Raw genomic sequence first — 18,151 nt, 5'->3', positions numbered from 1 at the left:
CGTGTTGTTTTAAGCGTGTGGACCCCCGCAGCGTGGTGTAGTCCTGTAATGTGGATCTGAATGAAGAATAAATAAATACCATATTTTAGTTTGTTCCAAATGAGATTTAGTGATCACATTATAGTAATGATTCTGTATCTTTGCCTTAAAATCGGATCAATAAGTCTTCTGTTTGTATGCAGTATCACGTTACACACACGTGAAATGTGGATAAACTGCGTTTGGCTGCTGTGAACTAAATGCAGTAAAGAGCATTCAGGACACGTGTTAACAATCAGCCCCGACGCTCGCCTGCTGTGACATTTAACCGTACGCTGGTATTTTCTGCGCCGTCCTGCTGAGTGAGCGGCTCAACATCAACATCACACCCTGCAGCACAAAATGCAACCAGGAAAAAAAACCTGCACAAAAAATCTTTCAAGAAATCCTCCTTTCATGACAGATTTTCTGAAAACATGGTATGGCCAAACATCAGATTACTGCAAATCATCCTGCAACGAAACATTCAATAACGAAATGCTGCAGAACACGCCGAGACAAAAACGTCCCGCAACGAAAGATTCAGCCACAAGAAGTCCTGCCGCAAAACACGCCAAAAAAAAAGGTCCTGCCACAACACAATCAACCTTTTTCGTGATTATCACAGGCTGGGATACATATGTCCATGTTTAGCAGCAACACTGATTTTTATTCTTTTCTTCTGCAGCGTCAAATACTCACACTCATACCGCTCTGCACACAAAATGCACTTGTAATGTAAATCAGGTTAAAAAAGAAAAAAATTCTGTTTTCCTTAAGTTAATTTTTTTTAACCAACATCAGTCTTAATCCTAATTATTAAAAATGCATTATGTTCAGAATGTTAACCCTTTAAATGTCAGGTTTTTGTCATGATGTCACTATGTTTTTAGATTAAAAAAAGCCCCATAAAAATGTATTATTTTAAAATTAGTATGCTGACAGTCTGGGATATGTCAGTGTGTGAGTGTAGCTGCTGACAGTCTGGGATATGTCAGTGTGTGAGTGTAGCTGCTGACAGTCTGGGATATGTCAGTGTGTGAGTGTAGCTGCTGACAGTCTGGGATATGTCAGTGTGTGAGTGTAGCTGCTGACAGTCTGGGATATGTCAGTGTGTGAGTGTAGCTGCTGACAGTCTGGGATATGTCAGTGTGTGAGTGTAGCTGCTGACAGTCTGGGATATGTCAGTGATCAGCAGCTACATTGACTGTGACAGGTCACCTAGTGGAAACAGCATGTATTTCCTTCATCATCGGAGCTGAAGAGACGCAGAAGAAGACAGAAAACACACCATGAAACTACCGAAAATATGAAAAACACCAAAGAGACAAAAGTCACGATGAAAAAACGAGAGAACAGGAAACATTTTTTAAAAATACCGAAGGATTAGACAGACAGACAGACAGACAGACAGACAGACAGACAGGCAGACAGACAGACAGACAGACAGACAGACAGACAGACAGACAGACAGGCAGACAGACAGGCAGACAGACAGACAGACAGACAGGCAGCATTTCAATGGAGCATTTTTGGACCTGAACAGTCTGAATGTAACTATTTAGTTTCCACAGTGTATTTTAGACTTATTGTAGGAGCTGAGCTGCAAATTCACTGATTACACTCAAATACACAATCTGGACTACATTTAGGACACATGCATCAACACACACACAGTTACTAACAAAAAAGAAGAATATGTAAAATCAGCAGCAGTCCCTAAGGGTTAATCAGGCGTTGTTGCCGGGACACTGAGCGAGACGGCTGCTTCAGAGCTTCAACAGCCTTTTTAAATTGATTCATGTTTTTGGTTATTAGATACAAAATCATTGAAATGAAAATTAAAATTAAAAAAAAAAAAAGATGCCACCAAATCTTGTCCCAGAGCGAACTCAGAGAGTCGAGAGCACCAGTACCACCAGTGGAAAAGTTGGTCTGGAGCTGGGCCTTAAAAAACCTCCACAAATCACAGTCCACATTCCTGCTAAAATAACCCAACTGAGAGAGGACGAGGTAAAAATAGTCTGCAGACACACACACACACACACACACACACACATGTTGGGTGTGCCTGTGTGTGTGTGTGTGTGTGTTTGTGGTTGTTTGTGTCTCATAAATCCAGTTTGAAGCGTTCTCAGTAACGTCAGATTTGAGACTTGCTGATATGAAATGAAGACGTGACGTTTTTGCATGGACGCTTTATTGTCTTCACACTTTAATGTTTTTATCTGCGACTCGAGTGTAAATAAAATCTTTGTGTCCGGAGTCTTCTTCGTATTCAGCCCCTCCCCCTGATCTCTCCCCAAACACATCTGTGACCTCAGCGACCTCTCCCGCTTCCAAACACCCACCGAAGCCGCGCTTCAGACCGCCTCGAACGTCTCACTGTTGGTGTAGAAACTGTGATGTGTGTATTTTATTATGTATTTTAATTTTTGGTTTTTGATCTTTCTTGACTGAGTTTCCTAAAAAGCGCTCTATAAATGATATGTACTATTTTTATTTTGTCATTTTATTTATTTTTCTTATTTTCTTATTGTATTATTATTATTATTATTATTATTATTATTATTATTATTATTATTATTATTATTATTATTATTATTATTATTATTATTTCCACAGATGGAAACTGTTTGTAGTTTACACAGATTAACAGAACCTGTGCAGACATCCTGGTTTCACTCAGTATGGAAATATTAGATACTTTAAAGTATTAAATACTTTAATGTGTTATTGTAGTTATGTAGTACTAACAGAGATGTTTTCCTTCAGACGGCAGCTGATGATATAAAAGCAGGCGGAACAACAAACATCAATAAAGGTCAACAATATATTTACTGAAGATCAATATCTGCTCACAGATCCGCTCAGGTTTGATCGATTAATGAACGAGTTCATACACACGGTTACAAATACTCACTAAACACACACACACACACACACACTGAACACACACACACACACACACACTGAACACACTAAACACACACACACTGAACAAACATTTAATACATGCACACACTAAACATGTAACGAACTAAACACACAATAAAATACACACACATTGAACACAAAAATGCACACAACATAAAGACCTACAAACACACACCCACACACACTCACACACACACACGCAGACGCTTGAACCCAGCACATACACTAAACACACACACACATTTATCACGCACAGACGCACACACAACTAAACAAATGAACACATGCACATTAAACACACACAGATACACACACAACTGAACACATGAACACACACACACATATTAAACACACAGACACACACACTCACACTTTAAACACGCAGACACACACACACACATATTAAAGACGCAGACACACACACACACACACACACACACACTCACACACACACACACACACACACACACACACACATACATATTAAAGACGCAGACACACACACACACTCACACACACACACACACACACGTGTCCCCCTCGACCCAGTTCTCAGGGTTCATCCACAGCAGCCAATCACAGAGCTGGAAAATATGGTCACACACACTAAAATGTGTGTGTGTTAATCTGAAGAGGTACATCTGTTCATTGTGAAGGAGGAGGATTAACACACCATCTGTCACACACACACACACACACACACACACACACACACACAGAGGAGGAGTGTGTCTCTGTATGTTCTGTCTGTTGTTATATTCTGTATACAGTGTTCATGTATATACGCAGTATACAAGTATATATATGCGTATATATACTGCATGCTATATGTATATACTGTGTGCGTGTGTGTGTGTATAAGTACATACTGTGTATAAATAAGTATATATATGTGTGTGTGTGTGTGTATAAGTACATACTGTGTATAAATAAGTATATATGTGTGTGTGTGTGTGTGTGTGTGTGTGTAAATGTTACCCGGGCAGCTGAGCGCCTCCTTGGCGGTGATGCTGCGGTTGCAGGAGGAGCAGAGGGTGGTGGACGACACCGTCAGGGAGGTGAACAGGTGACCGTTGCTGGACCTGGCATCCCTCTCTCGCGCCTCCTTCTCCCGCTCCTTCAGGCGCTCCTTCTCCTTATTCTAAACAGACGGACAGACGGGCAGACGTGTTATTGATTCCGTGATAAACAATCGATCGGTTAGTGTTATTGATTTATTTCATCACTGCTGTTTCACTTCAGTGTGCGTGTCATGTGACCTCAGGTACATCAGGTACATCAGGTACATCAGGTACATCAGGTACATCAGGTAATTCAGGTACATAAGGTACATTGGGTACATCAGGTACATCAGGTACATCAAGTAATTCAAGTACATCAAGTAATTCAGGTACATCAGCTGACTGAATGAATACCTGATGTCTCAGTTTCAGCTGTGTTGTTTCTCAGAAACAGAGCAGACAACAAAAGAACAGAGGGAGGAAGGAGGGGGCGGGCTAACACCTGGAGACCTCCTGTCTACTGCAGGGAGGAGGAGGAGAGGAGGAGGAGGAGAGGAGGAGGAGGAGGAGGAGGAGGAGGAGGAGGAGGAGGAGGCGGGGGTTTACCCTGATCTGTGGCTGGAATAAAGTGGTCACGCGGTTCACTGAGGTGCGAATACAACCGAACCCAGAGAGAGCAGCAGGGCATCATGGGAAAGTTGCAAAAGGTTAAACTTTATGAAAAAATGTGAGGAGACAACCAATCAGCTGATTTGATTCTCCAAAACGAAACTTTAAATAGCTTCAATAAAAATGTCTCTCAGGAAATTAAATTAATCAATTAAATTAATTAAGTTCTTTTTTTTCAGTCATGTTGAAGTAAACACACGTAAACGCTGTACGAGCTTTTACATCATGTAAACATAAACATCAAATATCATTTAAATAAAAGTTATAGTAGTTTTATAGTTTTATTTTCTATAAATATTCATTTGAAAACTCAATAAAATGAATAAATAAACACGTCTTTTTTTTTTTTACCACTTAAAGGACTTCAAGAACAAAATTCTTTTTTTCTTCTTTCTTTCTTATTTTGTATTTTGTTAAATCCTTTTGGAAAACTCGCTTTTATTGTTTGGCCTTTTCTTAACTGGTAGTATTTATTGTTACTTATTTTATTTTAACTTGTTTTATTATTGTAAACCACCTTGTAGCTTTGTTTTGAAGGGTGCTATATAAATAAAGTATTATTAATATTATCATTATTATTACTTCAGCACTGTAACAAAGTATAATTAAGAAAATGTTGTCACTCATCAGTACATATCAGAGACGTGTTATGTCCTCAGCTAATAAATGTGCTGTTTTGTGACATTACATGGAGGGTTATCCACGTCATTCCATGACTTTTCCATGACTTTTCCATGACTTTTCCATGACTTTTCCATGACTTTTCCATGACTGTTGGAACCCTGAGACATTTATTTAAACATCAACACAACACAGACACCTGTTTCATGCTGCGTGTTCGAGGCGGTAATGTTGCTGATTTCTGCTTCGCTGTTCTGTTTAAAAGGTTCAATCACAGAAAAAAAACTGTCTCAAAGGTTTAAAAAGCAGCTTGCTGCAGTTAGCAGCTAACTCAAAGGGGAAGAACAGCAGCCGAAAAAGTCTGCAAACTGGGAAAACAATGAAAACAATGGAAAACAAAATTCAGGAGCTCCTTCCCTCCGAGCGGAGGACGAGATCAGCCGCCGTCTAACAGGGACGCTCAGCGATTGTTGTTGACGTGTTTTGTCATTGTTATTGTTTTATGTCACACTTGAGGCTGACGCGTTACGTTACACGTGTCACGCCTCTTTTAGCGCTGCGACGCCGGTATGCTGTCTAAAATCACACCCTGGAGCAGAACGATGCCGTCGTTATTTGGTTGAGTGTTGAAACTGTAAAGGAGGCACAAAGAAGCGACCCCGTAGTGGTCGGGTCACGTGACTGCAGGACTGTGTGTTTCCAGCGCCTCCTCTGATCTGATTGGCTGCCTCAGATGCCTTGCTCAGGGGCACGCTGCTGCTGATATGAATAATAGATGAAGGTCAGACTCCAAACAGTCAGACGCTTCGCTCCAGGACACAGCAGCACGGCCTCATGGGAGCTGTAGTCCAGGTAGAAACTACAGGGACCATCAGCCCCATCAGCAGGATGACCTCTGACCTGTGGCTGTCTCACTGCTGCGAACACAAACGCTGAGGAGATTCATGATAAACTGTCAGTCAGATGATCCACACTGAATCTAAAAATGGACTCAAAGTTGCACAACAGCGATTTATAGACAGGAACAAACAGAGAGGCATTGTGGGTAACCCAGTCTAACAGTCTCCAGCTCTGAGAGGTTGTTTTTACACACAGTGGTAATTATAAAAATATTTTTTAAAAGCTCGCCCTCTGAAACCTGAACTATTTCACATGATTTTTTTGTTAAACATGGAACAAAGCAACGTGCAGCTAAAAGTGACCCCAAAATCTGTGAGAAAATAATAAAAAAATGTTAAAAGACAATACCTAAAATTTACAAAACAATGAAAGAAAGTAAAAAAAATGATATATATATTTATAAAAAAATCTGTAGGCTAGTTTTAAACATGTGATTCTAAATATATATTTCTTAATATTTTCCTTAGTTTTTTAATGAGTTTCTCTTTCTCTTTTTTAAGGCATTTTTTCAGGTCTTCTTTTTGCTGCTTTTTTTTGCAGTTTGCGATTCATCTCATGCCAAAATGCTAATTTATTTACTTTTCCTGTGTTTTTGAAAGAAATTATACATTTTTTTCACATTTCAAAGCTTTAAAGGTTTGTGAAAAGTGTTTGAACGCAGCACAAGAAAACAGTCCAGGTTTCAGATCTCTGTTAGTATTCATGGCAGCCAATAAAGAACGCAAGTTTATTAAAAACATTAATTGAACATTAAACTGCAACTCCCAAGGAGCATTTCCGCAAAAGACATCCAATCACAGAGCTCAACACTAACGGCAGGCAGAAGCTAAAGATGAAACACTCCACACCTCAGCGTATATATACACAGTTATCCCTAAAAAAACACAATGCACGGACTCACACAAAAATAACCTCCGTCAGTTAGAACTTACACTACAAATGTGTGGCGGTGTATTTATCTGCAGGAGCCGCACTGAAAGCGGCACATTTCCAAAACGAAAAATACCTCCCTGCGGTTTTACAAAAGTTTCTCCCGTGTTGACGCTTTCTTTGCGTGTACTGCAGACTGCCCCCCCGATGTTGGCTTTTTCATTTATTAATTTTATCTGCAAGCATTAAATTAAAACTCAGATACACATAATCGGCAAAATGACAAATATCGGCCGAGATAATCGTCCAGGCCGTTAATCGAGCGAGCGTAACATGATGTTAAATCTACTACAGAAGAGACGTAATGATCTCTGAATAACGTGGGGAAAAAAGTGGATATATAGCCATATCGGTAATCGGTCAAATGAATTGATTTTATATTGGCAAAAAAATCCAATATTGTGCATCCGAAGCAGATGATTCAAACCGGAGTTTAAGACATAAACCTGTGTGACGGTGACATCATCATTTGACTTCCTGTGTTGAGTCACAATCAGGACTGAAGAGAAACCAGCAGCTCGTCACACCGAAACACTGAAGACAGCACGAAGATCATCAGACACACACCTGTGTGACTGATCACAACAACAACCGCAGCCCCGACCCTGGCAGCCAACCACCGACCGGCACTTTATGTGCTGTTTAATCCGACTTTTATGGAGCATCACATGACTCATTAACCTGCGTCACTTAATGATTCACAGACATTATGAAATTTCTGTTGACACACAAACTCTGAGAAATATAAAACCAAACAAGGTTGATTAGATATCTGCCGTCTGACCATCTGTGTGTGTGTGTGTGTGTGTGTGTGTGTGTGTGTGTGTGTGTGTGTCTGTCCGCCTCCGTCTGAACTTCTCCTTTCTGTTCTGACTGTTTTTCACATTAACTTCTGCTCTAAACTGGGAGGGGCAGGAAGAGGAAGTGTCTCTGTGTGTGTGTGTGTGTGTGTGTGTGTGTGTGTGTGTGTGTGTGTGTGTGAGAGAGAGGAGGGGAGACGGATCAGATCACAGAAACAGAAAGCAAACTAAAGTTCTTCATTTTTCTGTAAAAATACAAACATTTAAATGGCAACAGCAGGTTGTTTTATAGATTTGTATTTTTAAAAAGAAGAACAGAAGTTGAAATATCTCAGAGTTTCATAATAAAATGACTTTTTCTGTCTGTTGAAGTTGTTATTATATTTTTAGAAAGATGTTCTCAGTTTCTCAGTATTGATCGGTAAAGTGCCACGTATTAAAAAATGCTTCAAAAGCAGGTTCAGTGACAGTCAGTGATCAGCTGATCAATAAATAAAGAGCTCAGTGATGTTGGGAAATAAAGGGACCTCTGTCTGACCGAGGGTGGAGGAGGGGTCACGAGACAGACGGGGGAGGACGGGGGAGACGAGGGGGAGACCTGAGTTTGGAGAAAAGACACAGAAACATGAAACCACAAGAGACACGGCGACCAAAAAGTCTCATTCAGGTGAGAGACAGGTGACAGGTAACTGATCTGAGAGCAGCTGAAACGCTTCATTCATTCCTCTGAGTCACTGTGAGCTCACTCTGCGCCCAAACCTCCAAATACAGCAGACGGAAATATAATCTGCATATATATATATATATATATATATATATATATATATACACATATATGGATTTGATTGGAAAAAGTAACATCAGTCGGACTTGTGTCTGATCTGAATCATCATATTTAACATTATATTTTACTAGTCGTTTCTGAAGTTTTACATCGGACCGTAAAAACCTTTTAACACATTTCAGAATATTTATTTACTATTATAATCTGACGTCTGATCGCAATTATGCTGTGAGCTGATTTTTAACAGATATAAAATGTTCTGTTGTCAGAGTGCATTATCACAAATTTAAATATATAACATATGTATATAAAATGTGTTGTTATCAAAATATTTAAAATGTTCTGTCATCTCCATATTTAAAGATATAAAATTTGCTGTTATGTCTAAATTTAAAGACACAGAATATTTCCAGATTTTATAATATAAAATCTGGAAATATTTTGTATTATATTTCTATTTCAAAATATTTTTAAAAATCTCTTTTTTTCAAGATATAAAATGAGCTGTTATCTCAATATTTAAAAATATAAAATTAGCTGTTATCTCAGTATTTGAAGATAAAACTATTTTTTTCTCTTGATTTAAGGATATCAAATTTCACAAGTATTCCCAATATTAAAAAACATCAAATGTGCTCTGTTATCTCCATACGTAAAATGTGTTTTTATCTCTATATTTCAAAACATTAAAGCTCTCTGTTTTCTCCATATCTAAAAACCTAACAGCATTTTATCTCCATATTTTAATGTATAAAATGTGTTGCTATTGTTGTATTTAAAGATATGAAATGATCTGTAATCTTACTATTTAAAGATATAAGTGTGTTGTCTCCATATTCAAAGATATATAATGTTCTGTAATGTCTACATTTTAAGGATATAAATTATGTCACATACATCAATATTCAAAGATATAAAGAGATCCAGATCCGTTGCTGGAGGTCACATCTTCCGCTCTCTGGTATCTGCTGCCTGTTTTGTTTAATATTTCTAACTAATCACTGCGGTAACGATCCGGATTGTCCGTCACGTGTTAAAGTCAAACACAGTTCATGGTTGTGTCTGAAATCACTCCCTTGTTTACTCAGTCACTCCTCAGAGGATAAACAACGAGAAGTGACTGAGTGATTAGATATCAGAGAAGAAGAGATGATGATATCAGAAGAAGAAGAGGAGGGATCTATTTAAACGATCAGCGCAGTTTACCAGTACGGTACATAATCTGGGTGTAGAGTAAGGGAAAAAGGGGGTGTTTTTAATTAATCAATCATAGGTGTGTTCTGGATGTAACATGAATTCAACAGCTGATGTCATCTCCCATTCCCTACAGAGCCAGGCATGCCTTCAGCTTGTGCCGACTGCTCTGCTCTGATCTCTGCTATGTTCACATTTTAGAGAATGTCTTTAATATTTTTCTCATTCATGATGAAATGCTTCATACAGAAGAGACAGAGCTAAAGATATCAGAGAAGAAGAGATGAAAATGTCAGACAGACGATATGAAGGCCACGTTTAGATGAGAACAGCCCCACTAAAAACGGAAAAGCGTTTCCTTTGTGTTTAAAAAAAACCTGCATTTATTTCATAACGTTGCGAAAACGATCCTTGTGTACACGGATCAGCAACAACAACTGAAAACGCTGTAGTATGCACACCAGGACAGTAGCTGGCGGCCTAACTTTGTAATGACACACCACAGAAGAACAACACGCGCCTGTGCGTAAAGGCGTTCTTCTACAGAGCGGTGAGTATAAACACACAAGAAGACCATGGCAAACGTACGCACGAGAACCAACAGCGTTAATAACCTCAGTAGAGTCAGCAGCACAAACAGCTCGGCCGTCCGCTGTTGTCGTTATGGTTGTCCTCCTGCTCACACATGGCGGTTTGTCTGAAACGTAAGTGCGTCTGTGATGTCACCGTTCTCACAGATCCACATATTGCCCATTTACGCAGCGAGAGAAGGTAACGCGTTTTTAAAAAATCACACTCTGGAACGCGGTTTTCAAAGTTTGCCTTTTCAGGACCCCAAAACGCCATTGTCATGTGAACGAAACTCTAAAGACTGTCCAAACTGATTCAAACAAGAACTGCTGTGGTGTAAACATCACCGAAGGCATTCAAGATGAGATAAAGATATCAGAGAAGAAGAGATAAGGATGATGAGAATGAGATAAAGAGATGAAAATAATAGAGGATAAAGAGATAGCAGAGAAGAAGACATGAAGGTATCAGAGAAGAAGAGATCAAGAGTGTAAACAGCTTCAGGTTGTCCTGCGAAAGTCTACCTCCACCTGACAGGCATCATCACCACCTGGTTCAGGAACCTCACAAGGGCCGTGAGCCGGGTAATGCAGAAGATCAGGGTACTTTCATCCAGCAGAAAAAGAGCTTTTTTGGCTTCATGCACCAATGAGCAGCTCTCACAGGAGCAAACAGGGCCCCGCCTCCATGCTGTATCCATATCTTCTCAATACGTCCGTGTTTTACACAAGACGACGAGGCGGCATTGTCTGTGGCTGCGCCTGTGTCATGGTCGCACTGATGCTGTGATCCCGTCTGTGGCTGCGCCTGTGTCATGGTCGCACTGATGCTGTGATCCCGTCTGTGGCTGCGCCTGTGTCATGGTCGCACTGATGCTGTGATCCCGTCTGTGGCTGCGCCTGTGTCATGGTCGCACTGATGCTGTGATCCCGTCTGTGGCTGCGCCTGTGTCATGGTCGCACTAATACTGTAATCCTGCTCAATACCAACTTCTATTGCCATCATTATTAGTCATGCCTCTAATATTAACATACTTGACCGCTATTGCCACTTTCATAAACTGTAATATTTGCATGTAACTCCACATGCTATCATAATTTGCATTTATTAATTTTATGTCTATTACTATTGTTATATATTATGTTATTGTTAACATTATGGTTGCTGTGCATCTCTCCCCCTCTCTTTTCCTCCCTCCCTCTCTCTTTCCTATAAATCATTTTGTCATCCACTGTAATTTTAATTGTTTTTTACAACATCTGTTGCACGTCTGTCCATCCTGAAAGAGGGATCTCTCCTCAGTTGCTCTTCCTGAGGTTTTTTACCATTTTTTCCACCATTTTTTTGGGGAGTTTTTCCTCAGTCGATGTGACGGTCTAAGGGCAGAGGGATGTTGGATACTGTAAAGGCCTGTGAGGAAAATTGTGATTTGTGATAATGGGCTTTATAAATAAAAGTGACTTGACTTGACACATGTGACCACTCCAGCCTGCTTCCAATTGGACAGCTCAGCGCCACTTCCTTTTTTAATCAAGGTCACGTGATCGCAGACTTCCAAAATACACCTTATGCACAAATTACTGGCTCGTGATTTTGAGGAATGTTTGAATTTTGGTGCATTAGTTTTCATAGGAAAGCGAACAAACAGCACACGAGAGCAGGCTGTTACAGTTCATCCTCCGCTGCAGGTAAAGCGCAGCAGGTACAATGTTTCACCTCACGGAGCTCCTTCATGCTCACATTGTTTCATTATTTTGGAACTTACTGTTATTTTGTTTCATTGTTTCCTTTTGAAAAAATATCAGATATATTCTGAAGTTTCTATTCTATTCTTTATTTGTTTTGTCTTTCTGGAGCACAAAAACCTCTCACTGGACATTGTTGCCAACTGTGTGTGAGCGTGCATGTGACAAATAAACATGACTTTAATTGTCTGTCCGTGTGCGTGTGTGTAGATGTGTGTGCGTGTGTGTAGATGTGTGTGTGTGTGTGTGTGTAGATGCGTGTGTCTGTCTGGTTCTCACGAAACTAAAACACTTTTTTCAGCCTTCAAAACGTCACAGTTTGCTTTATGGGCAGGTCAGAGGTCAAACATCCACCTTCACTCCTGACCGACACTTCCCGTATGACCACACACACAACTACACACACACACACACACACACGCACACTCTGCTCTCCCCTCCCCCCGCTCCGCTCGTTTCCTCCTGCAGGACAAAGCGGCCACGCTGCTGCTTGCTAACGGACACACACTCAAACACACCGAAACACACTCAAAGTCGGTCTGTACGGCAGCACACTGAACACACACACCGGGACACACACGCTAACCGACACACACCGACACACTCCGCTGAATACACACATTAAACCGTTTCAGTCTGAACTGAGGGGAAAAAAAGTGTGTTTCCCGTTTCTGAGCTCCGCCAACTTCACCAGTCTGATCACACACAAACTGCCTCTACACACACCTGATCACACCGCCAATCACTGATCGATCACATATAAGAAGTGTCGATAAGCTCTCCAACATCTGTAGCAGCCTGTAACGGAACAAACCGGGTCGGTGTGTTCCAGCTGTGCGCGGACAAAGCGGAACAGACAGAAAGTGAGACAGACGTCTCTGTTTCTGATCGATCACACCCAAACTGTCTGATCACGCTCCAATAATCAATAACTACCATTACTGATCATTTATGTGAGTGTGCACGCGCTCGTGCGTTCGTTTCTTTCTTTTTTTCCGGTGAACTCACCTTCAGATTGATTTCCTTCATCCTGTCCTGTCTCCTGCTCTCCAGCAGCCGGGACATCCCCTCCGACTAACCGAACCGATCACAGCTGATCGATCAGCCGATCACAAACTAATAACTGATCAGTGCGGATCCGCAGCGTTGGGTTCTGGTCCCGGAGCAGTCCGCAGTCTGAGCTCTGGGGGCGGGGCCTCTCTCTGACTGACAGCTCCGCTCTCTACTTCTGACCAATCACAGCTCAGCCCGCTGCTGCCGCGCTCAGCCAATCGGCTCACCGTACGCACCTTAAACCCCGCCCATCAGCATCTGTCGGGGAGCGCTTGTTTTAAACACCGCGGCCGCGAGTTAAACGGTGCGGGTGGACTCAGTCTCTATGACAACGTGTCAACGTGTCACGTGATACGCGGCAGCCAATCAGAGAGCTGATTTGAGGTCACGTGAGTGATGAGCGTGCGATTCATTAACCCCGCCCCCTTGTACAACACGTTGCGGTATGACGTGGAACCATCGATCACTGACCCCGCCCCTTCCAGAGAGCACCGGTGTCAATAACAAACAAACCTCCCGCTAAATAACGGAAACACAAAGAAAATCTGTTAATATAATTAATAACTGATATTAATTGATCAGAGTGACGTCACACTAAGTGTCTGTAAGTGTTAATACCAAGTTCTCATACCTGATTTTGTTTTTTATTTCGTTTTTTAATATATATTAAATTCACTGAATGTTAAAAGTCCTTTATTCATTAATATTGACACACATTTTATTTATATTAATTCGCATTTATTGATAGCATTGCTATGCATAACAGCTTTTATCGGTCACTTTAATACTTTCTCAGATCAGAAGTGAAATCCTCAAACGTGGCCCTGTTTTTCAGCCTCCACATCATCTGTTCACTTGTGCACAGAAAAGCAGTTTCTCATAGTTTCTGAAACCTGAGAAAGATGGTTTGATTTCTTTCAGAAACATGGGGAGAAGGCAGTGAGCAACTTAACATACGGTCCAAAAAATAGCAGGAAATTAGTGATAGGTTAAGATAACAACTGAAAATAACACAAATAAAGGAAAAGGAAAAAAAACATGAACACACAAGAAAATTACCAGAAAATGTAAAAATATAAGCATTATTTTCTTTTCTGTAACATAACTTTAAATATATAATTAGAATAAATAGAAATATGTTATATTTTCTGGCCATTTTATCCTAGTTGTATAAATAATTATCTAATAATTCTCATCCCCTTTTTAAAACTAATTTTAAGGTGTAAGGTTTCTTTGTAGCCTTGAACTTATTTATTGGTATTTGTGTGACATTTCTTGCCAAGTTGGTTACTGCCTTTTTCCCTGTGTCTTTTGAAAGAAATCAAACCAATTTTTCAGGTTCTAAAAGGGATAAATAACTTGTGAGAAGCATCTGAACGCAGCACAAGAAAAGTGATGCTGCACCAGGTTTTTGTCCATTATGTCTGATATTAATGATTTCTTACACTATCAATTGTTGATCAAAACATGCTACGACATGGTCTCTCTCCAAATTACAGTCCAAAACATAAAGGCATGAATGTGACTCCTGTCCCGTCTCAAAATCATCAAAATCTTAGCCGTAGTTCACATCAGGAAACAGAGTGCACTGTTATACTGAAAACATGGCAAAACATTTTCACTGTCTTGTTGGTGGCGTTGTCATTCTGACGTTGATTGGCATATTTATTTTAATTCTGAGATTCACGAAGGATTCTGAGCAAGTTATGGGCTTTTCTCTGGTGCTGTTTGTACAAATTGTTTTGAGAAATGCATTAACTAATGTTTTATTTGCAAGTATTAAGAATTATTTGAGAAATCTACCAAAGCGACTGAGATAAACTGTAATATAATAATAATAATAGTAATAAACGTTATTTATAAAGCGCAGATGCAGCCGTCAGGCAAACAAAATCAGGCCATTTCAATCTCATTATAAGATAAATAAAGTACCAGAAGTAAAAGTGCTCTTTGTACTGTTACATGTTTTAATGAATATACTAATCATCTTCATGTCACAGTATTAAAATTACCCCAAAAATCCTCTGATCAATACACACATGTCTTATATTATATTGTATTAAGTGCATTCATGTTTATATGAGTATGCAACAGTAACACTGTGTGCTGCTACAGCCTCCAAATGAAACATCTATTCACAGCTGCCTCCTGGTACTGACCAATACCACTGTTACCACGACAACCGGCTCCAACAGTACTGACTGATACCATTGTTACTATGACAACTCCAACAGATAACACACAGACAGGAAGAAGTGATGTCACCCTGCTGATCGGAGAGGAAACAACCAGCCGACTGCAAAATAAATATATATATATATATATATATATATATATATATATATATATATATATAAACATACACACACACACACACACACAGACACACATACACACAGAGACACACACACGCACAGCTCTAACACTAACACAACACCTCCACCTGCTGGAAGGCCAAACACATAACAGCCGCTACACACGTTTGGATGGAAAATATTCCATTCGGAAATGTAAATAGACTCAAAATAAACCAAAAATAAAATAATGCAAAATAGAAATATACATACATTATATACAAACATTATGCCGACTAAAAGATCGCTAAGCTGAGAAAACACCAGACATTTGTAAAATATTTTTGTTTGATACTTAAGTTCGATACCCATTATGTGTATTTATACATGTATATAGTATTAAATAGTTTGTCTTGCATGTTTTTGTCTGTGTTTGTTGTTTTGTTTTTCTCATGTCTTGTTTGCAGTGTTGTGTTTCTTTTTTGTTTCCTAATTAAATCTCGATATGCTTGAGCCATGTATGAAATAACTGAAAAACAAAAGAATAAAAAAGAAAAACTAAACAAAATAAAACATCCACTGCACTCAGAGTTCGGCTGTTGATTGAACTTCGCTTGGCGTTTTATAAGATTTGCTCTCTTTCATTATTGAAGTCACTTTTTGCTGCTGTTGCTCATTTGCACAATTGCATGTTGTATTCTGAATATTTGTATGTTTAATGTTGTGTCATGAGGTGAACAATAGCCTGAGAAAAAACGACAAAAAAACATCTTGTATTTCAATTTTGTTTAAAAAAATAACAAATAAATCGACCTTGTACCTTGTATTTACAAGGAAAAATCTCCTAATTATGAAAAAAGATCTTGTAATGAAAAAATGACTTAATTACAAATAGATCTCATAATTATGAAAAAAAGTACGTATTAGTAAGTATTACGAGTAAAAATCTCATAGTTGAGAAAATAAAATCTTGTTTTAAAAAAACTCTCCTAATGATGAGAAAAGGTCTTGAAATGAGAAAAGATCTCGTTATTATTAGAAAGGTTCTCGTAATGATGAGTAAAGATCTTGTGAGGAAAAAAACAGAATTGTGAGAAAAATACCATTATTAGGATAAAGATTTCTTAATTACGAGAGAAGATCTCATAATCGTGAAAAAAGACCTGAGGAAAGGTCTCCGAATTATGAGAAAGGATCCTGTAATTATTAGACAAAAAAATTCTCATAAAAATAAAATCTCATAATTTTGAGCAGCAGCAGCCATCACTGACTGTTTCCATGGATACGAAGTCTTACCTGTCAGCACTGGTTGATTCTGGCCGTCAGTCGTTTTAGGTGATTCATCCTCTTTTGTTGTAGAAGTTTATTTATCAGGATAATCCGCTTGAGATTAACTTCTTATTTTCCAGGTTTCCTTTCATACATACAAACAAAGAATTAATAAGAAGAAACAAAACAAATAAGTTACATACATAGATTTTTAACAGAAGTGCATGTTTGTGAAGTACTGAGCACACAGCTGGATACATGAGATTATACTGCAGCAGTGATGTCAGTTTGTTTAGATTTTTTTGTTCAACGTGGAACTTTTTGCCTGCAGTTCTCGAGTGTTTTCTTATGTGGATTCTCTGTTCAACACAGCAGCACCGAGAAAAATAAAGTTTTATTCAAGAATTCAGACTAACACGTGGTAAGTGACTGATACACAAACAGTCATTTAGCCACTGAAGTACTTAAACATACATTTAGAGAGTTATACCTTGGTACTTTTATTTTTAATAATTTATTTACTTATTTCTGACAACAGCCTACTTTTACTTTTGTTTACAAATACCTGTTGATATTTAAGTACTTTTACTTGTAAAACTTTGTATAGGGCTACATTTAGCTGATAATATATTTTTAAACACTTTTACACAACATTCAGTTTAAAAGAATCCTTTAAATTTACATTTATTCCTTATTTATTCATACTTTATTTAACCAGAAAGGTCACGTTAAGATACAATATCTCCTCTGCCAGGATTAAACAAAGGGATATATAATCATTTTTAATTCATACTACTACTACTACTAGTAAAATAATATTAATAATATTAATAATAATAATAAATAATAGTAAAAGAAATAATACTAATAAAAATAACATGGTGGAAATAATTTTTTAAAAAAATTAAATGCATACAAAAAACAATAAATATGGAATGTTTTTGATATATTGTTTTTTTCTTGGTTTCTGTTGTTTTATATATATATATGTATGTATATATATATAATCATTATTTGTTTTGTTCATTTAACTAACGGCTGATAAATAAATAAATATCCTCGATATAAAAACAGGATTATCTCAAATTGATTTCTATAAAGGCTATCAAGTAGTAATGGAAACAGTGATTTACAGTGACAGTGTTTTAAGTCATTCTTTAAAATGTTTAATCTGCGTTTAGTCTTTAAGTTCCTGCACGTATGAAAAACTTGTCCAGTAAAAAGACAAATGTCCTTTAGAGGACAAAGTCCGCGTCCTTATTTCCAACAGAAACATCAGATTTGACCGTGTCCCCTGTCAGGGGGGGCAGCTCGGTCTCTCTGCACCTTCAGCTGAGTTTAAGTTAATATTTATCCGCCGAAATGT

General features: G+C 38.6%; 1 protein-coding gene across 1 annotated transcript in view; it reads right to left on the bottom strand.

The window, feature by feature from the left end:
- Positions 1 to 13,368, bottom strand: part of LOC121945700 (rho guanine nucleotide exchange factor 2-like) — a 28,726-nt gene extending 15,358 nt beyond the window's left edge. The window contains exons 1-2 of the mRNA XM_088084811.1: positions 13,178 to 13,368; positions 3,934 to 4,096 (exon numbers count right to left, since the gene is read on the bottom strand). Of these exons, the coding sequence (XP_087940937.1) occupies positions 3,934 to 4,096; positions 13,178 to 13,234 (220 nt within the window). The 5' untranslated portion in view covers positions 13,235 to 13,368. The remainder of the gene's footprint in view (positions 1 to 3,933; positions 4,097 to 13,177) is intronic.
- Between the last annotated feature and the right edge of the window lie 4,783 nt (positions 13,369 to 18,151).

Source organism: Plectropomus leopardus, chromosome 11 (assembly GCF_026936395.1).
Source record: "Plectropomus leopardus strain MGB_pleo_1.0 chromosome 11, ASM2693639v1, whole genome shotgun sequence".
Lineage (NCBI taxonomy): Eukaryota > Metazoa > Chordata > Actinopteri > Perciformes > Serranidae > Plectropomus > Plectropomus leopardus.
This window is presented reverse-complemented; position numbering and strand designations above follow the sequence as displayed.